Source organism: Capricornis sumatraensis, chromosome 10 (assembly GCF_032405125.1).
Source record: "Capricornis sumatraensis isolate serow.1 chromosome 10, serow.2, whole genome shotgun sequence".
Lineage (NCBI taxonomy): Eukaryota > Metazoa > Chordata > Mammalia > Artiodactyla > Bovidae > Capricornis > Capricornis sumatraensis.
In genome coordinates this window covers 1212203-1232801 of record NC_091078.1, presented here as the reverse complement: position 1 = coordinate 1232801, position 20599 = coordinate 1212203, and the positions used below count along the sequence as shown (strand labels likewise).

The following is a 20599-nucleotide window of genomic DNA, read 5'->3' as shown; positions in this document are numbered from 1 at the left end:
TCAGAAGAGGCCGGGGCTCGAGAGGGCAGAGAGGAAGAGTGGGGCCTCGGGGGGCGGGATGATGGGGGTGGTATCAGAGGTGGTCTCCTCCGGCTCGCTGTCCACATCGTCCGGGCCTTCAGCCAGGGCCGGGCTGACTCTCACCACGCTGTCCTCAAACTGCACCTGCTTCCTCTTGGCCAGAGAGCCAGCTGGCTCCAGAGGCAGCTCCGTCGGGGTGTCCGGGCGCCGGAGGGTGCTGGGCTTCCTTGTCCCCTTCAGGATGCTCTTCATGTGGATGAGGAGGGAGCCAGGGCCCTCCCTGAGGGCTCCGTGGAAGGTGTAGGTCTGCTCGGTGTCCCCAGAGCCGGTGGTGCTCACCACGCTGCCGGAGGGGTCTGAGTACTGCTCCGGGGGGGCCAGCACCTCTGCTGCAGCCTTGCTCTTTTTCCGCTTGCTCAGCAGGAAGTAGGCCAGACCGGTGATGATGAGCATAGAGCCTGGGAGAGATCTGGGAGGTCAGGATGCTGGACACATCCTCGAGAAAAGCCAGATGCCCACTGTCCCCGCGCAGGCGGCCTGCGCAGCCACCCTTAGGCCCCCAGTGCTCCAGCCCGCACACCTAACTTGTCCTCACACACCCACATCAGACCCCGTGGCAGGCTGCTGCCTGGCCAGCGGGGGATGTCAGCGGGCCAGTCTGTGCTGGGGTCTTCACGGCGACCATTCGCCAGGAGGCCCTGTGCCTGAAGCGCCCTTCGTGTAGGAAGCTGATCCTTGTGCCTGTCCTCCCTGCGCTGTGCTCAGCCTCCCTCTCAGGGGTGGCTTGCTGTGTCTGGGCCCGCAGCGCCTTCAGCAAACCTGGACTCCAGATTGGATCAGAGCTTCCTTCTATTCCCAGGAGGGGGGACCACCTGCTTCACCACCACCTGCCTCCAGCAAACAGACAGCAAGGCGCAAAGCCCTTCGGGCGCAGCCGGCGCAGCGTTCACGCCCCTCCTGGCCCCTCACGCAGCCTCCAGGCCGGAGGCCCCTCTGTCTCCTGCTGGGAGCCCGTCCTTGTCCAGAGGAAGGCGTGAAGGTGGCTCTCCTGCCTGCCAGGGCTGGAGCCTCCTGTGTGTCTCACACTCTCTAAAGGTAGGAGGCTGTGGCTCAGTCTGACCTTGGCAGTGCTGAGTCTGACTCTACTGAAGGCTGCCTGAGTGGCCCTGAGATGCGGCTCTGCCTTTGAACCTCGTTTCCAAAGGCAGTCAGCTTCCTGGCATTTTAGATGGGTATTGAGGAGGGGTGCGGTTTTCACAGCTAGGGAGGGGAGAGAAGCGTCCCAGCAGAAAAAGTCATCATTGAAACCCGGAGGTAAAAGCATCCATTTCTGGCTTCTGAGGTCAGAAAACTGGGCTGGCTAGCAGGGTGAGTAGAGGGGGATAAGAAGAGGGGTTTGAGGGCCTTTGGGGGTCCCATTTAGTGTGCCTTTCAAACCAGACTGAGGAGTTTGGATCTGAGTGCGTAGGGGCTAAGGAGACACCAGGGTTTGGATGGGGAAGCGACCATCTCGCTCCCTCCGAAAGCTCAGATCGCACGCAAGAACTGGAGGAAAGGTCAGTTCGCTCTTGTGGGTGTAACCTCTGGACATTTACAGGAAAAATGCATTTCCTGGGACGCTCCTGTGTCCTGATTGGTTCCTCATCCCGACGATCTACGCCAGGAAGGGGGCCAGTGGGGCCCTAGGGGCAGCATCACTGGAGGCCCGTGAGAGGGGGTTCAGAGCCTCCTGCTCAGAGCCTTCCCTCGGCCAGAGTCTGCCTGCCCCCATGACCTCCTGGAGCTCCCACCTGGGATGGTCACGTGCCAGACCAGGACGGGGTGAAGGAAGCAGGCCACCGAGAGCAGCATGTAGGCCAGGAACCTCTGGAAGCAGCCCAGCCAGCGGGCCTTCTCTCTTGCTCTGTAGGCCAGGGACCCTGGCTGACACCTGCGGGGAGGAAGTCCAGGATTGGCAGGAAGTAGGGAGGCGCCCGGAAAAGTCCCCGCAATGTAAAAAGCCCTCAGAGTCTGGGATTGGGTTCCATGATAGCAGTGTTCTCTGCAGCGGCCCCTGGTTAAACTCCTCCCAGGAAGTGAACTCCTCACTGTGGGTTTCACAGTTAGGGGGCCTTGCCTGAGCCTCTCCAGAGGGTCTCCAACAGTTTTTCTGAAAGGCCGTGCAGCCACAGCTGTCTGGTCTAGAGGGAGGAAGAGAAATGCTCTCAGGAGGCTGCACAGGTGGTGGGAAGGAGCAGGCGCCTCAGGGGCACCTTGGGAAGCCCCTGGTGCGGTGGGGAAGGTGTGCAGCACAGCGGACCCTCGGCTGCGACAGTTGGAAGGCTGTGCTTTGTACTGGACACATGGGCGACCGGGCTGGAATCCAGCTGCACCCTGCTCAAAGGGGCCTTGCCTAGACATGAGATGGCATCGGCCTGGAGGGGCTTCTCTGTTAACTGGCATGCAAGGACCACACACGGGCCTGGTAGAGATCTGATGCCGTGCAGGTTTCCTTGAGGATGCTTCCTCCAAGTTGCAAAGGAAGTTAGTGTTTGTGTTTGGTTCCTCCTCCTTCACCCTCTGAAGTGGCCTGAAGCCGGACTTTGCACACAGCCCAGGCTTGCTTTGCAGGAATGGTAAGGCTGGGTTATGTGGGACCAGAGCTTTCTGCCACGGTCCATTGGTGCCCCCTGGTGGTCATTATTTTGTTACAAACCCAGGGTGGGAATGGAGGAAGTCCAGAGGGCAGAATGCCCCTTTAGGGTGAGGGCAGCACCCTCTCCTGCCCTGAGAGGCTGCAAGGGTCCCTTAGCAGTGGTGCTCCTCAGAGATGGGGGAAGACTCCTGCCTCAGAGCTAATGCCCCTGGAGGCAGCCGGGGGCCTTGCGAGATGCCAGGACAGCTGGATCTGAAGTCTGACTCTTCACGCTGACCGCCTAGGGACACGACTGCGTAGGTTCTGGGGATGTGATACAGCACTACACCTCGGCCACACCAACGACAGCTTCTGTGAGCTGAGCCCGAGTGGGCAGAGGCACAGCCCTCTGTGGCCACGCGGCCTCCCAAGACCCTGCCGGGTCTGCAGCCCTGCCCCACAGACAGGCCTGGAGGCCAAGGCCCGGACCCGCCCCTGCGTCCTGGCAGGAGGCAGTCAGTGCTCAATCCCAGCTCCGCATGCTCCAAGCTGGCCTTCTGTGGGGTCTGCCCCCTGGTGGCTGACTCAGATGGCGGGTACGGTGACTGGGTGTTTCCGGAGGATGAGGACGACTCTGCAAGTGGAGTCTGGGTGGGGTCAGGCCCTGATGGGTGTCAGTCCACTCCCTGGGTGGGGGAAGGGTGAAGGGGGCCACTGAGCCCCATGAGCCTGAGCCCAAGTCTGGGCTGGGGCTCACTGCAGGGTCGGGAGGGAACCCAGGCACCGCTGCTCCCGGAGCGGAACACTTCGCAGCCGTGTGCTCATGGCCGGAGGCGTCTGGGGTGTTTGGGACTGGGGAGCGGAACACTTCGCAGCCGTGTGCTCATGGCCGGAGGCGTCTGGGGTGTTTGGGACTGGGGAGTGGAACACTTCGCAGCCGTGTGGTCATGGCCGGAGGCGTCTGGGGTGTTTGGGACTGGGGAGCGGAACACTTTGCAGTCGTGTGCTCATGGCCGGAGGCGTCTGGGGTGTTTGGGACTGGGGAGCGGAACACTTCGCAGCCGTGTGCTCATGGCCGGAGGCGTCTGGGGTGTTTGGGACCGGGGGGGTGTTGGGGGAGCTCCAGAGGCTACTTACTGGAAGCAGATGGACAGCAGCTGAGCCACAAAGTAGGCCCCTTCGCTCACGGAGACGGCGGCTCCTGTAAACCTGTGTGGAGACAGGTGAGGCAGGCCAGACACACTCTTCACGCTCCCTGGGAGTTTTCTCACAGCACCCTGGCCTCCTGGGCTTCTCTGCATAGCTGAACAACAGACTGGGACTTTCTTGACCGAATCCTGCCATCCGGCCAACAGCCACTAGGAGCTGCCTGGATGCCAGGCCCTGTGCTGGGCTGGGCTGGGCTGGGCTGGTCCTTAGCAGTGGGCATGGGGTGGAGGCTGGGGCCCAGAGGGAGGTGAGGCCCAAGGCAGGCACGACCACCTTGGCCCCACACTGCTGCTGGGACACTGGCAGGCATATCCATCCACCCAGGGTCACTAGGACTGTGGGTGAGCGAGGCAGCCATGTGGACAGGAGGAAGGCTTGCCCTGCTTCTGGGCTCCAGGACAGCGCGCAGTGGCCAGGGACAGGCTCAATGAGACAGGGAGGGCCTTCGGAGCCAGGGAAAGCCACTCTGTCTGGCAGGGGCTCCTGGGCTCGGGAGGCATAAGGGGAAAAATGCCAGGGTCTGGGAATGCTGGAGTGACTGGGAAGGCTCTCTTGTGCTCTACAGAATGGAGTAATGGCTTGGAGGGGCGGTGACATGGGTGCGTTTGAGAAAGAGTCAGAAGTTCCTGGGGTATAAACTGAGGGATAAGAAAGAAGGCAGAGGCCAGAGGATGACAAAGGAGTGCAGGCTGGAGGCTGTGGGATCCACTGAAGACCGTCAGAAGGACCTGGTTTTAAGTGGCTGAAGCGGTGGAGTGGAGATGCGCCGGAAGGGTAGAAAGGGATTGGGAGCTGATGGGTGTGATCCATGTATTAACAGCAAGCCGAGGAGGCTGCCCTGCGGGTCTGTCCTTGGACACAGACCAGGGCACAGTGATGCGGGCTGGTGTGGGTGGGAGCAGGTGGGGGCGGAGACGCAGTCTGGTGTGCTGCAGGCAGATTGGTGGTCCCTCAAGACGGCCTGCTGAGAAGCTGGGTTGTCAGAACCGGCAGCGAAGGGACCCCAGGCTCTCCTCACCCCTGCACCGGTTTTTTTTCCCTCTAGGGGGCGTTTGCAGAGGCAACTGGCAGAAGAGAAAGACAGAGGTTGAGAGACTAAAGGGACCCAGGTGGATGACTCTGGGCCCTGCTGGTCTTGGGCTTGGTGATGTGGGCTGAGCTGCTTACCCCTCTGAGTTCTTTTAATTTGCAAAACAGGCTATATGATGTGCACTTCTCCTATAACTCTGACAAAGGTAAAGGACATCATGTAAATAAAACATTTAACATTTAACTCTATGCTTGGCATGTAGAGGAGTTCAAATAGAGAGTCCTTTGAACTGATTCCCATCTCTCTAAAAAAAGAGCTTGCTTAATGTTTTCTGAGTAAAGAAATGATTGATGAGATGGATAGATGGATGTATGGATGGGTAGGTGGAAGGGTGGGTGGGTGGGTGGATGGGTGGATGGAATGCTGATTGGTTGGTTTATGGGATAATCCGTCTAAAGTCTTTTCCAAACAGGAGGATATTCCAGAAGCCCCCGCTACTCCTTTCGCCTTTGGTACAGAAAGGAGCTCGTGTGGGGTGTGGGGCGTGCTGCAGGTGAATCTCTGCAGAAGGACTGGGGTGAGCTGGACGAGAACATACTGGCAGGGAGGGGCCCGTGCGCACATACTCACAGCAGGTAGAAAGCCAGGCTTTTGAACTGTCCCCGGAGGAAGGTCTCAGTGCCCACGCCGATCAGCACTAAGGGAGGAGGAAGAGGAGGGAAGTGTGGGCCCGGGGCCTCCAGCCATGGCGCTGCCTTGTGGAGGCTCCTTGGCCATGAAGTCAGCCATCCCCTGGGCACTGGGAGCCAGGGGGTCTCTTCTCCGTGTGGCACAGGGAGCTGTGGCTGGGAAGGAGGGCAAGGAAACTTCTGGATTGATCTCTGGGAACAGGAGGGGATTTATGCATAAGCCCAGAGGAGTTTTAATCCAGCCTCCCCAGAGAAGCTGCCCGTCCTCTTCCACACTGGTCATGCCGCCACCCCGAGTGCCCCCTGCAACAGCCCATAGACAGGCCGCGAGCCCCGGGCTCCTCAGCTGCCCTCCATGCGGAGTGGCGTCAGGGGCCTTCACCACCCTACAGGCCCAGGGGTGCTGTGTGTCTGGGCCCCGGTGCTTGGCCGCGGGCCTGCCCCCACCCCGTTCCCTTGCCCGGATCGCTGTTCTTGCTGTTTTCACGGCCTCGTTTTCACTTGCTGGCTTGGCGGCTGCATCGAACACTCTTGGCTCATTATGTTGGACCCAGTGCTGATGAAGTCCCTGGAGTTTTGCTCAGACACAAGATGCGGCTCAGCCTTGTCTTGCCTCCTATCTTTTCTTGGCAGTTGGTGTTTGTGCTCAAATACTTGAACTTCAACTTGTCCAGGATGAATCCATCTCAGAGCCAGCTCTGTGGACTTGCTGGGTCCTGGCTGTCTCCTCACTCTCACGGCTTCACTCAGCCAGCCGTGGCTCCAGCCCATCTGCCCGAAGAAGGAAGCACGCCACAGACAGCGTGCAGGTTGTGTGGAGACGTTCTTCCCGCCGCAGTGACCCCGGATCAGACCTCTTTCTGGCCCTGCCTGGTTACGGCCGTGCATCCTGTGTTACAGCCCAGGCACCCCGCATTTCTCTCTGCAGGCTCTGAGGGCCCACACTGGCATTTGCCAGACTGTGGCTTCACCTCGCCTGCCCCGCAGAGAGCGAGCGCTGGGCTGCCGCTCCCGGCTGCTGGGGGGTGGCCTCCGTCTCTGCTGCACTGGGCCTGCTTCCCCGGGCAGTGACGCCTCTTCCTCTCCCTGGGGGATCCCCTGGGTAAGCTCCCACGCTAGCCTGAGCTCTTGATCCACGGCAGAAATTCTGACTTTTCACATGCAGGCTTCTGTCTCTCAGCCGCTAGCCCTTCCACCCCTCGCTTCGCGGTGGGGTGCAGAAGTCCTTTAGGGAGAAGGGACAGAGCTCTCCCGTCTAGGGCGGGGAGACCAATGTATCCCTAGGGACTGGGTTCTAGTGCGCCCTGTGCCTGGGGGTCACAGTGGTGGAGGACACCACACCTCTGTCCTCATCGAGTTGTAACTGACTTCTGGCTTGTCCCAGGTTAAGAGTCGGGGATACCCTGACGCTTCCTGCCCCTCTGCAGCGTTAACACAACCTGCAGAGCACTCAGCCGATAGCATACAATGCTTGCACATGTTCTGGTTCCTCCCAGCAGCCCCATGACTCAGGGAGTTCTATACGCCCCCTTCTACAGGGGTGGAGATGAGGCTCAGTGACTGTGTAGTTCTCCCAAGGACACATCTGGAAAGTAAAGGACCTGCGAAACAAGATTGAGAATTCTAGCTCCAGGCATTGGACCATCTCCTGGTTTCCACTGTGGACCTGTGTGTGTGTGTGACGCAGTGTGTGTGTGTGTGATGCAGTGTGTGTGTGACGCAGTGTGTGTGTGTGATGGAGTGTGTGTGTGTGTGTGTGTGATGCAGTGTGTGTGTGATGCAGTGTGTGTGTGATGCAGTGTGTGTGTGTGATGGAGTGTGTGTGTGTGTGTGATGCAGTGTGTGTGTGATGCAGGGTGTGTGTGTGATGCAGTGTGTGTGTGTGATGCAGTGTGTGTGTGTGTTATGCAGCAAATATTCATGTATTTAGTTTTCACTATGTTTTCTGTCCTGTTTTCGGCATTTGCATTTATTAACTTATTTAAGGGGCTTCTCAAGTGCCTCTAGGTCAGGAAGATCCCCTGGAGAAGAGAATGGCAACCCACTCCAGGATTCTTGCCTGGAGAATCCCATGGACGGAGGAGCCTGGCGGGCTATGGTTCATCAGGTCACAAAGAGTCGGACACGACTGAAGCGACTTAGCGTACCACACGACTTATTTAGTCCTCCCGAGAGTTTGATGTGAGAGTACTATGTTACCCTCATTTTATGTCAGAGGTGCTGGAGGCGTAGAGAGTGTAAGTAAAACCAGCCCATCAGCCAGCCAGTCATGGACGTCTAAGTCAGATCCTGCACTTTAGTTTCCATTTGCCAGTTAATAGTTCTGCTGATCTCTCTGAGGACTCAGTGAGTTAATTAATGCCAAGCACATCACAGGTGCTCAATGAAATCGCTAATTTCTGGCACAAGAACACAGCCCAGCCCAGGTGAGGACCTCCCCACGGGGCCTGTGGGAAGGGACCCTCTGCCCACTGCGATTCTCACGGCTGTTCACCTCTGGGGTGAGGCGGGGCCTTCTTCCACCTCTGCGCTCTTTGCACACTTGCACTGCTCCTGGCGGATGACCAGCAGATGGCAGGAGAGGTTCTCGGGAACTCAGCCCCTTTCCCTAACTTGCACCCCTTTGGCACATGGAGAGCTATTTTGATGTCTTTAAACAGAGCCCAGTAGTCAAAGGGGCATTTCAGGAACACTCTAGAGGCGGTGCTTGTTTGTAGCTTAAAAAATGAGAATAACCGGGACTTCCCTGACGCCCTAGTGGGTAAGAGTCTGCACGTCGAGTGCAGGGGGTGTGGGTTTGAGAACTGGTTGGAGAACTAAGGTCTGCCATGCTGCGTGGTGAGGCCAAAAGAGAAAAAGAAAATTAAAAAATGAGAATGACAATGGGAAAAAGAGTTGGGTTGGAACCCTGGTTCTGAGTGGGTAATTGTGGATTAGTAGTTAAACCACGGAGAAGGAAATGGCAACCCACTCCAGCGTTCTTGCCTGGAGAATCCCAGGGACAGGGGAGCCTGGTGGGCCGCCGTCTGTGGGGTCACACAGAGTCGGACACGACTGAAGTGACTTAGCAGCAGCGGCAGTTAAACCATGGGGCTTCCCAGGTGGCGCTTGCGATAAAGAACCCGCCTGGCAATGCAGGAAACATAAGAGATGCGGGTTTGATCCCTGGGTCGGGAAGCTCCCCTGGAGGAGGGCGTGGCCACCCTCTCCAGTATTCTTGCCTGGAGAAGCCCATGGACAGAGGAGCCTGGTGGGCCAGATCCATAGGGTCACAAAGAGTCGGACACGACTGAAGAGATTTAGCACACATGTCCTCACTCCTCACTTAGCCCATCTGATCTGGGTTTGCCATGTGTGGAATGTGTAGAATTAGTTATATCTCCCAGAGTTGTTGCTTAGATTGGGGAAAATAATGCTGAGAGATGTCAGGTGGTCCAGACACACGAGTTCCTTCCTCCCTCTGACTCTGGCCTGTTCAGCTCTCCCAGCCTCCAGGTAGCCCATTTTGGAGCAAGGGAAGTAAGGTCACCCTTCCAAGGGCTCTCAACCAACAATAAGCATGCTGGTTTTGCAAGCCCAGGGACAGAGGGAATGGCCTTTGGTTGGAGGAGGAGAGCAGGGGGCTGGAGTTGGGAGCATGACCCCTCAGGCCAAGAGATCCATAGAGAACTCTCATGGGAGGCCTGAAAGGCCCTTTGACACTGGGGCCAAGGGTTCCCCTGCTTGATTCTCCTAGTTTTGGGGCTCATGTTCTCAAAGGCAGACCACTGACATTGTGGCAATGCTGATGGATGTGAAGTCTTTCCTTTCCTCTGTACCCATCTGTCTGCTTGTGGCCTTGCCCTTGCTTCTGCCTGGCTGCTGCCTGCCCAGGCTGCACGGCATCTCCCGGCAGCTGTTCCTGGACTGTGCTTCCGTCTCATCTTCCGTGGTTCTGCAGGGCTCTGTGTAAATGGGCCAACCTACATCAGCCACTCACCCCAAAAAGTGACGCTGGGGGTCTCGCCATGAGCTGGGGCTGGGGACAGAGGAGCTGACGGTGTGAGGATGAAGGTGGGGGACAAAGGCCATCACGTCTCCCGGATCAAAGCTTCATTATAACAACGTCTCTATAGAGAAGTTGCTCCAGACCAGCCTTGATTCTGAGCTGCATCGTTCTTTGTGCTGTAGGTGGTAGGGGTGCTGGGCCCACTGAGCAGCCTTAGACTCCTTCCATCCCTCCTGGTCACCCATCCTGTAGGGTCCTCTTGCCCTGGTCCCAGCCCAACAGAACCACCTTACAAGCCCGCCCAGACACAGCCCGTCCCACCCCTCCATCTCCCTTCCCCTCACAGTCTCTGGGGAAGCATCGTTGCTGGAGTCTTGTTATAATCAGCATCTGTGGGCAAGCCTGGCCTCTTCATCTCATCCCCTGGCCTCTGATTTCTTTCCCTCTTGTCTGGGCTGTGTCCAGCCACAGTACAGTATTTTCTTCTCCCAGAGGCCAGGGCTTTCTTCTGAGTTGCCGTCCTGAGCTGTTTGTTCTAATCAGCCTTAGCAGGGATCAGAGATTCTAGACCTGTGGTGCAGGCCTGGGCCAGGCACACAGCAGAGCATATTTCCAGGCATCTCAAAGCTCTGGTCCCAGAGTGTGGCTGCACAGAAGTGTGGGTGGATGTGCTGGGCTGCGGCAGAGAATGGGAGGCTTGATCAGAAAAGCAGGATCCGGTTCCTCACGCAAATGGCAACTCCTTTGTCTGCATCTCTATTCCAGAAAATGGGGATCATAAAACATGCATAACTGGCTATGAGCCTCAGTCTTAGTAAATTACAGAGTGTTGTGCAAATGTAGTTGATGGTTAATAGCATTATTAGGAGAGGCAGGGCATTCCCATCTGTACCCATGGGGGAAGGGGAGGGTTTATTCTTATCCTTTCCTTCCACTAATACATGTTTTTATTGTGGCTCAAGAGCTCTTCTCTGTATACAAATGTTGTTCATTGATTTTCCTGTCTCGCAGATCCCTTCTGCAGTCTCAACTGATGTAAATGGTCCAAAGCCCCATCTACCTTTACACCTCACGTGTAAGCCTCTCTGGGCATCCTGCTAGTATCCATGTGCTCCTGAGGATGGGGCCTGTCTGGGTCACGGTTACGGCTGATGGCTGAGAGGCTGTCTCCACAGATTCTGACCCCTGCTTCCTCTGCTTCAGGGCCAGCGCCATGGCTGGTTGGAGCTTATCAGCCGCTGGGTTGAGTTTTGACACCTGTCTTGCATTCAGTGCAAGCCTCCTTGGTGGCTCAGGCAGTAAAGGACCTGCCTGCCAATGCAGGAGACCTGGGCTTGGTCCCTGGGTTGGGAAGATCCTCTGGAGAAGGGAAAGGCAACCCACTCCAGTGTTCTTGCCTGGAGAATCCCGTGGACAGAGGAGCCTGGTGAGCTACAGTCCACGGGGTCACAAAGATTTGGACGTGACTGCGTGCGTAACACTTGCACTTTCACTCGCATTCAGTGCAGTGTCCTGGTGAGAACGTAGGACACTCCTCAGAGGTCACTAGAGGCCGTGCTAACTGACTTTCCACGCCAGGCAGTGGTCTTGGCCCTGGATGCCTGGGGAGCTGGGGGAGAAGGTCGTATTCACTGCTGCTGAAGGTAGCTCTTAACACCCCACGTTGTATTTATTGATTTTCTTCATCCACAGCTATGGCATATCTCCTACTGGTCATAATGTCTGCAGGGACATCTCTGGTAGGGAAACGCTGGTCTGATGACAATGGCTGGGGATGGTTCAGAAGGGGTCACGGCTGACTGTAGACCTGGAAGCTATATCTGCACCATTTCTAAGAACCCAGAGATGCAGGAACTAGCTGCTAAGAATCCAATGAGACAATAAGGTGGTAGATGCAAGCTTCTTAACTCAGAAGGAGCTGTGGCAGATTCGAAGTATGGCGCGGAAGTTTGCTCGGGTGTTGAGAGCCATTCAGCGGACAGCTAGGGACCAGGGTTCAGACACACTATGAGAAGAGGCCAAGATTTTATAGAAGAAAATTTTAGGGTTAGCACTCACAGCACTCATCAGCACTCACATGCCTGCTTAGGCAGAATGTTCTGAAAGCAAGAGAGTCCTCTTTCTCTACCCAATTCTCTGTCTTAGACTGTAGGGGACCATCCAAGAGGTCTATTTTGTCTGGCCTTGTAGACTGGCCAAAGTGCCTTGGCAGGTTGCGGTGATGCCTCCTCAGTCTTCATGCCCTTGGTATCCACACCCTTTGTTATATGCCAGTGCAGTCCCTTGCACTAAAGAGAAGTCTGTCTCCTCACCCCTTGAATCTGGGCTCAGCACCGTGACTTGCTTTGGACAGCAGGATTGTCAGGTAACAGGCAAGCACAGATGTGAACCGGTCTTGGGAACCGGACCTACCCTCTCGTGTCCCTGCCGTTATCGTAGGCATGTGTCTACGCCAGCCTGCTGGAGCACCAGGGGCCTTATCACCCCAGCCAAGGAGAGTCTAGATGGACCAACAGCTGTCTGATCCTCAGAGAGGTGAGTGCACTCGTCTGCATGAGCAGAGCCTCCTGGCCTACTCGCCCAGATGTGCGAACAATGACAGCTCATTTCTGGGGACGCCTCTTGCCGTCCAGTGGTTCAGACTGTGCTGTCGCTGCAGGGGATGGCAGTTTGAGCTTGGGTCCAAGGACTAAGATTCTGCATGCCTTGCAGACACACGCACAAAGCTTATGGCTGTATGTCTAAGGTTTTGAAGTAACAGCATTGTTTTGGCATAGATAGCTGACGTATCCACTACTGAAATCGCTTTATTGTGGTATAGTTGCCATGCGATGAGCCGCATGCGTTGCAGTGTGCGACTCGCTAAGTAGTAAATATGTATACACCAGGGAAACCACTACTCCACTCACGATAATGAACACATGTACCACCCCAAAGTTTCCTTGTGTCTTGTAACCCCACCCTCCCACCTTTGTATCCACTCCCCGGCGTACGTTCTTGCAAGTTGCTTCAGCTCTGTCTGACCCTTTGGGACCCTGTGGAACGTAGCCTGCCTCCGTCTCCTCTGTCCATGGGATTTTCCAGGCAAGAGCACTGGAGTGGCTTGCCGGGCCCTCCTTCGGGGATCTTCCTCACCCAGGGGTCAGGCCTGCGCCTCCTCCGTCCCCGGCACTGGCAGGCGGGCTCTCCATCGTGGTGCCATCTGGGCGCCCTCGTGTCCCCTGCCGGAAGCCGCCAACCCGTCTTCTGGTACTCGAGATTAGTTTGCAGTTTATGGACGTTTATGCAAATGGGATCATACAAGATGCACTCCTTTGCTGTCTACTTTCACTCATCATAATTATTCTGAGATTTATTCATATTATTGTATCAATCGTCCATGCCTTTCTATTGCCGAGTAGTATGGACATATACTTTGGTTTATAGCTTACCTGTTGATGGGCACTTGGGTTGTTCCTAGTTTGGGCTATTACAAATAAAGATATTATGAGTCTTTAAGTACAATCTTTGTATGAACACAGACTTTCTTTTCTCTTGGATGAATACCCGGAAGCAAAACGCCTGGATCATGTGGTAGGTGTATGTTTAATTTTTAAAGAAACTGCCAAACCATTTCCGTAGTGAGTATACCATCTTAAATTGCCATCAGTAGTGTATGAGAGTTCCACATCCTTGCCGACACTTCAGCATTTGATATAGTGAGTCTTTTTAATTTTAGCCTTTCCAACAGGTATGTGGTAGTATCTCATTGAGGTTTTGATTTGCATTTTCTAAATGACTACTGATGTGGACTATTTCTTCATGTGCTTACTTATCATCGTGTCTCTGCTGATTTATGTTCCATTCTTTTAACATGATACTTTCAAGAGTGATGTTTTAAGTATGAAGTTATGCAGTTTATCAATTTGTTCTTCTATGAATTGGACTTTTGATATTGTACCTAAAAACATCTCTGCCTAACACATCACTAAGGTTTTATCCTATTGTCTAGAAGTTTTATAGTCTTGGGTTTTACGTTTACGTCTAACCATTTTGAATCATTTCTTTGTGGGTACCCTTAAAAAAATTTTTTTTTTTTTGGCTACACCATGTGGCATGCGCCTAGTCAGGGACTGAACACGTGCCCTCTGCACTGGACACACAGAGTCTTAACCACTGGCTCACCAGTGGTCTTGTGATTTCTTTGTCTAGTTTTGATAACCCAATAATGCTAGTTCATAGAGTGACTTGTGAACCATCTCCTCCTTTTCAAATTTCTGGAACGGCTACGTAGCAGAGTATTAACTCTTCCTTTAGGGTTATAAGAGTCAAGATTGAGAAACTACCTGGGACAATACTGCCTTTTCCTGGTGACGTCGTTTACATGGAGGGGCCCTACAGACTTTCACTGCTGCTGCTGCTGATATTGACCTGGATGCAGAATGGCATCCCTCTTGCAGAAACCACAGAAGAAATTTCTTCTAGATCTTGGCTTCAAGTCAAAGTATTTGGCTCAAGTATTTGATTCTTATGCTTTCTTGTATTCAAAGAGAATGTATGTGTTCACTCACCTTCCATATGGCAGCTTTCCTGGCCTTAGGAAACAATGACTATGCCTCCAGTTGCTCTCTGTTTTTTCTGCACATACCATGTTTCTTTATCAGGTCTTTACCCAGGCCTGTGGCAAGCTAGGAAGGCTCGGGGGACAGCCTGCATTAGCCGTTTGTTTCTGCCTTCCTTCTTGATAACAATTCTTTTCAGTTGGCTGCACAGACTAAAGACAATTCTTAAAAGAACTGTTAGCTCACGGAAAATATAATGCGGCTACCATCTTTCCTCTGGTTTCATCACTACACGTGGTGTAGGATTAATCAGCGTTCTGTGGGGTGATCTCAATGGCCCAAGCTCAAAATGTGAAGGAAAATATGACTCAGGGTAAGAGCTTTCACGGTATCGCCCCCTTTTCCTCTCTAGCCTCAAGGATCACATGCTAGCGTGTTCCTTTCCTCTGATCTTCCTTTCCCATCCTGCAAGGAGACCCCACAGCTCACACAGCGCTGTCCGTCTGTCCTACACATCACTCTAGAATCAGACAGTGCTGCGCGGGAACCTACGTGCCGCGACGTTTGCTGATGTCGTCATTGGATGCTCATGACCCCAGAAGGCAGATGAATTGTTATCCTTACTTCATAGACGAGAAAACCGACATTTAAAATGAGTAGGTGACACGCCTAAGGTCATATGTCTAGTGAGTGGTAGAGAGGGACAGAGATTCGCCCTCCCAAATACTGTGCTTCAGAGCCGGGCACTGGGGCATGCATTTGCTAGCTTGTCTCCCCGGTCAGATCATACCCGCCTCTGGGTTAGAGGTCATGCCATTCTAATCTGTGTCCACATTGTGCAAAGTGGGAACTCCACCAATATTTTCCAGATAAATGAGTCTTAGGTGGACGTCTAGATGTTTTGTTCTAACTCTAAGAAGGAGGAGAGCGAAGTGAAAGTGTCTGTTGCTCAGCTGTGTCTGATTCTTTGTGACCCCATGGACTGTAGCCCACCAGGCTCCTCTCTGTCCATGGAGTTCTCCAGGCAAGAATACTGCAGTGGGTAACCATTCCCCTCTCCAGGGAATCTTCCCGACTCGGGGATCGAGCCTGGGCCTCCTGCTTTGCAGGAGGATTCTTTACTGTCTGAGCCACCAGGGAAGCCTCTAACAAGGAAGTCACAGGCATGAAGAAATAGAGAGAGAAATGCTTGGACCAGATTTATCATCTCCCAATGGTAGGAGCATCTTCCCTGCTGGCTCAGACGATAAAGCGTCTGCCTGCAGTGAGGGAGACCCAGGTTCAATCCCTGGGTCAGGAAGATCTCCTGCAGAAGGAAATGGCAGCCCACTCCAGTATTCTTGCCTGGAAAATCCCATGGATGGAGGAGCCTGGTAGGCTACAGTCCATGGGGTCACAAAGAGTCAGACACGACTGAGCAACTTCACTTTCACTTAATGGTAGGAGGGTGGAACAAAGATGGGACTATTTCATTTGCTCACTGGGACAAAGTGGAAAACAGTCTATATCCACTTGTAAGATCTGAGAACAATAAGGTCTTGCTTGGGTAATAAAGCCACCTGCAGACTGTTGGAGTGCATGAAACTTCCCTTGGTGGCAGGAGAAGGTCACGGGGACATACATTTAACAAGGGTGGACATTAGTGTGAAGGGCCCAAGATGACTGTCCCAGAAGCATCAGTTGTTTTTCTTCCAAAGGCTTTAAATAGGACTAAAGTCAGACTATGCATTTGCTGTACTCTTTAAAAAATAATGAGAACATCTAGGTTTAAATGCTTCCTTTATCCTGGTCTATATTAATAAGCCAAGTCTCCATTTGAGTGGGCTGTGCAAGGCATGGGGCTGTCAGGAATGCAGCTCTGTCGTTTATGCAGAGAAGAGGTTCATGGGTCAAGAACCTGGAACAAAACAAAATTCCTAAGTGACCCCAGGTTGATCCCACACTGATTTGTGATAGGCAGGATTTGCTTCAAATGGCTTTGTCTCAAGCCAGCTCATTTTCCTGTTGGCCGTGTGGTGTCCTCTTGGGAGATGTGTGCCGACAGCCCCCAGACACACTTCTGTAGGCCAGAGGTCATACCATCCTAATCCACGTGCCTACGCTGCACGAAGTGGGGGCTCCGTCAGTGTCTGCCAGTTGAATGGACGCTAGGTGGGCTCCAGGCATTCGGTTCCACTGCATCAGCACGCGGGGATGGACAGACTGGCCCTCCAGCACCAGACTGCTCCTTGCAGTGTGCTCAGCTGCTAAGTCGTGTCCGACTCTTTGCAACCCCATGGACGGCAGCCCGCCAGGCTCCTCTGTCCATAGGATTTTCCCGGCAAGAATACTGGAGTGGGTCGTTGTGCCCTCCTCCAGGGGATCTTCCTGAGCCAGGGATCAAACCCATGTTCCCTGAATTACAGGCGGATTCTTGACCGCTGTGCCACTTGGGAAGACCAAACCTGCTGTTCACTGGCTGTTTAACCTCTCCCAAACTACCTGAACATTCTAATCCTTCACTTCCTCATTTGTCAAATGAGGTTTAGCTCAGCGCTTGGTCCTCTTGGACACTGGTACGTCTGCGGCAGTGACTTTAATTAATAATTGACTTTCGAGTGTGTTGTCAGCCCGGTATCTCTGGACACATACATGGAAGGTCCTACTGTGACCATTCCCTCTGGAAATGGGCGCAGATTTGTCTGTCCGGATGAGGTGCAGGAGTGAGTGTGGCTGGAGAGAGTCAGGGTGGTGCTGGTCAAAGCGCGCTTGGGAATCGTTCAAAGAGCACGAGCAGCTGGAATGGACACCCGTGACTTCACACACCTAGAGAACGAACGGACGGCTACCAGTGGGGACGCAGAGGGCGCAGGGCAGTAGAGGAGCAGGGACAAGAAGCCCAAAGGGTCACTGTGGGATTAGACGAAGTCACGTGTGCGAGACTTTCGAAAGTAAAGTGCCATAGGATTAAACGGATCTTTCGTTCCGTAAAATCGATCACATAATATTGCAGGTAAAAGAAGGCCAGTCTTTAGATTTAGGAAGTGTTTGGCCAGCCTTCCTTTGTCTCCGTGGGACTCTGGCCACTCTCGGCATGACCCCGCCTGCCTGAGGCTGTGCCCGGTCCGGATGGACCGATGGTGGGGGCTCTAGACCGCCAGGGTGGCCTCACCCAGTCACATGTGTGTCTGTGTGTCTGGTGCCACATCTCAGCAAAGGAGGGACTCCCAGTGCCTGCCATGGCCAGGGAAGGGATACCAGTGAAAGATGCCAGCCAAGTGTATGGTAAATGGGGTCTGTGATGATCTGGGAAACTTACGACGGATCCAAAGGCAAGAACAGTCTCATTTTTCGATTTTAAAACACTTCTGTCTGGGGTGAAATCTGTGAAGCCTGGGTGCCCTTGTTTGGCGGTGGCACTTGTGTGCCCTTGTGCTGCGGGGCTGGCTGTGGGGTGGGACAGCAGTGGCCTGTGGGACCCCTGGACACCCTAGCGGAGCTTCATTTGGAGGGGCTGAATGGGGAGTAAGAGACGAGTTGAGCCAAGAAGCCCCTGCACAAGGCATGCGTTGGCCACAGCTGCTGGGCTCGCCACCCTGGTGTGTGTCCCCAGGGCCGGGGACCTTCCGAGCTGCTGACAGCCCCAGGTCCCTCTGCTGAGGGAGAGGGAAACAGGGGAGGGGCTGCTGGATCAGGAGCTGCCTGGTCCCTGCAGGTGGCACTCCGGGTGACCTGGCTCACGTGCGTTTCCTAGTTTCTAGGAAACTCAGGCTCCTCCACACAGGGGGACCAGGGCTGCTTTAGGTTTCCCAGGGTTTCTGCAAAGTGACAGCCTCTGTCTCAAGTCTGATTTCTCCTCTAGCAGCAATGCCCCTATTCACAAGGCCTGGACTTCTCAACAGAGGATTTCAAGAAAAAAAAAAAGGCTTAAGGGAATAAGGAATTTGCAGACCTTACACATTGGAATTAGGCCAGCAGTTCAGGGATGCTGAAAGAAACTTGAGATTTTCCTAAGATGACTAACACCCCTCTTTCTAGATTCCCACCTGCTCCTAGCATGCTAGAAAGCCCCAAAACACCATTCCTGGAAAACCTGGACATTAGAAAGCAATACGGTGTCCTATATTTAACCTGGTCCCTATATCAAAACCAAGCGGGAGGCCCATCCTCTGCATCAACGGTGGCTTTCTGCAAGAGATGAGGGTTGTGGTTCAGAGGTGCAGTTTGTGTATGTGTGTGGTGTGTGTGGTGTGTGTGTGTGTGTGTGTGTGGTGTGTGTGTGTGTGTGGTGTGTGTGGTGTGTGTGTGTGTGGTGTGTGTGGTGTGTGTGTGTGGTGTGTGTGTGTGTGGTGTGTGTGTGTGTGTGTGGTGTGTGTGTGTGTGTGTGGTGTGTGTGTGTGGGGGGCACTATATGTGTGTTGCTGCAGACCCTTCCATTGGCTGAGATAAATCAGACTTTTAAACGGTCTGCAGCTAATCCATTAGAAGTTTATAAACCTCTTAAAACAGCTTCCCAACGGAGCCAGGCCTCCCCTCCAGGCAGAGTATGACAGGGAGAAGTGTCACTGTGATTTCTGACAAATGAAAGGGGTGCGTTTTACATATTAGGAAACCAAGACTTAGAGGATGGCAGGGTGGAGTCCAGACCAGCAGTGGTAGAGGGTAGGACCCCAGACACAGAAACCCTTCGGGTTAACCTCCCTCCCCCAGGCTGGATGGGAAGGTGGCTTGGGGCTCTTTCCTCCAGATGCAAGCCACATGGCGGTTCCAGCAGAGGTTGGAGCTGAGGCCTCCATTTGTTATTTACCCAGAACCCTCAGCAGAGCGATTCTGGACCCTCTAGTGCCCCTAGGGCATGAGGCTTCTTGCCCTGGGAAGAAGGAGCTCTTTGGCCAGAGTCCTGGCCTTTTAAAAAGTCGAGGGATCAGGGTTCCAGGTCTGCTGTCCTCCTGATTTGTAGCATGACCTTGAGCAAGGTCACTACCCCTATTTGAACTTCAGTGCTCTGTTTTGTAACAGGATGGGTGGGATTAGACCATTGATGACAGCCCTCCTTGTGCTAACTCAGGGTTACATGCGAGGAAAGTCTGTTTGCTCGCATATTACCTTGGGAATGACACAGATCCCCGTGGAGCTCTGAAGTATGTCCTAGGGCTTCTCTCAAGAGGCTTACACACTCAGTTCCACTTAGCTACGCTCAGTTCCTGCATCCTTGATCTTCCAAAACACCTGGCCAGCAGGTCCAGTTATCTTTATCATAAAGACCAGAAAGCACAACCCCAGAGCACCCAGGTGGCTTTCCCCAGGTCGTGCATTGGTGAGTGACAGGGCTGGGGACTAGCGCTGTTTGAGATCAGCTGGGGGCCATTTCCCATTTGCCAAGATGCACGCATGAGATTGTGAGCAGTGTGGGAAGGCAAGACTTGATCAGCAGTGGGTGTCTCTTCCTGGTCTTTAAAGTTCAGTGGGGCCCAGAGCTAAGGGTTCAGAGTGCTGGTTGCTCACTTTCCCAGCAAAGGTCCTGACCACCCCGGGGGCACCGGGCTCAGGACCGGGTTTGAGCTGGGGAAGTGAGCAGGCAGAGCGCAGAGTCACAGCTGCTCAGGTGCTTCTGTAACCACCCATCTTCCCAGCAAGCCGGGCTGGGTGGGGAAGAGCAGCCCAGCATGGGGAACTGTTTCTTCCCCAAACCCATGGTGCTTTAAGGGAAGCCTGGGACCTCCGAGTGTAGCTGCCCTCCGTGAGGTGGGCTGCGTTTGGCATAAAACAAGGTGCCCTCCATTGGCCATTTCCATGTCCCTCCAGTGAGGAATCCGGTTTTCACCTTTGCCCTTTACACTTTCACCTCAGGTCTCCCCCATCCACCTCTCAACAGTCCCCAGGAAGGGGGGTGGCCCCCTCAACTCATTTCACAGATGTCAATGCTGAGGGTTCCCAAAGTCACATGGATGGTGGGTGGCCAAGCAGAGATTCGGTACCATGCCCCCGGGTCCCAGCCCCAGGCTCACCCTACTGCATCTGCCACTGCCCTGAAGAGCCGTGTTTCCGGGGTTTGGGGACAGGAGGTGAAGATGTGGCCAGGTGTTTCTGCCCATCCCCCATTGGCCGGCGCCCGCCCCTCGGACAGCCCTGTGTGCTGTGCCCAGTGCGCAGGGGGCCGGAGCTGGGAGGCAGGGTCTTACCTGCAGCGGTGGTGATGCCCAGGAGCCGACAGGTGTATTCCAGCCCCATCCAGAACACCTGCTGCTTCATGACACCAGGGGCGAGGCAGGGTCCCAGCAGGACAGGCAGCAGAAGCTCTGGCCCGAGAGGTTCCAGGTTGCCTGTGTGCAGCGGGAGGCTGTGGCTGCCAGCTCTGGGCTTGTGCACCCTGCCTTCCCAAACCAGTCCAGGCCACCTCAGCCTGGCCGAGGTGTGAATAGAGCTCACCTTCCCAGCTTGCCAGGTGCTCGGCTTAATCATTACCTTGGAAGAATGCCCTCACTGCTCAGCACAGCCAGGGCCTGGTCTGGAGCTGCCGCGGCCCCA

General features: G+C 54.4%; 1 protein-coding gene across 1 annotated transcript; it reads right to left on the bottom strand.

Annotated features, from left to right (window-relative positions):
- On the bottom strand, positions 1-20372 carry TMEM72 (transmembrane protein 72). Its single transcript, XM_068983176.1, has 5 exons — positions 20254-20372; positions 5505-5571; positions 3773-3844; positions 1812-1951; positions 1-479 (listed from the first exon to the last, which is right to left on the bottom strand). The coding sequence occupies exons 1-5, from the start codon at positions 20321-20323 to the stop codon at positions 1-3; spliced, it is 828 nt and encodes a 275-aa protein (XP_068839277.1). The 5' UTR covers positions 20324-20372.
- Positions 20373-20599: the final 227 nt, after the last annotated feature.

Excerpts from the sequence above, each read along its gene's own strand:
- TMEM72 (XM_068983176.1), bottom strand. The coding sequence starts at position 20,323 with ATGAAGCAGCAGGTGTTCTGGATGGGGCTGGAATACACCTGTCGGCTC. Across the intron at positions 1,952-3,772 it reads CTGCTGTCCATCTGCTTCCA|GTGTCAGCCAGGGTCCCTGG; the intron begins GTAAGTAGCCTC and ends TCCTCCCCGCAG. Across the intron at positions 480-1,811 it reads CTGGCACGTGACCATCCCAG|GCTCTATGCTCATCATCACC; the intron begins GTGGGAGCTCCA and ends GATCTCTCCCAG.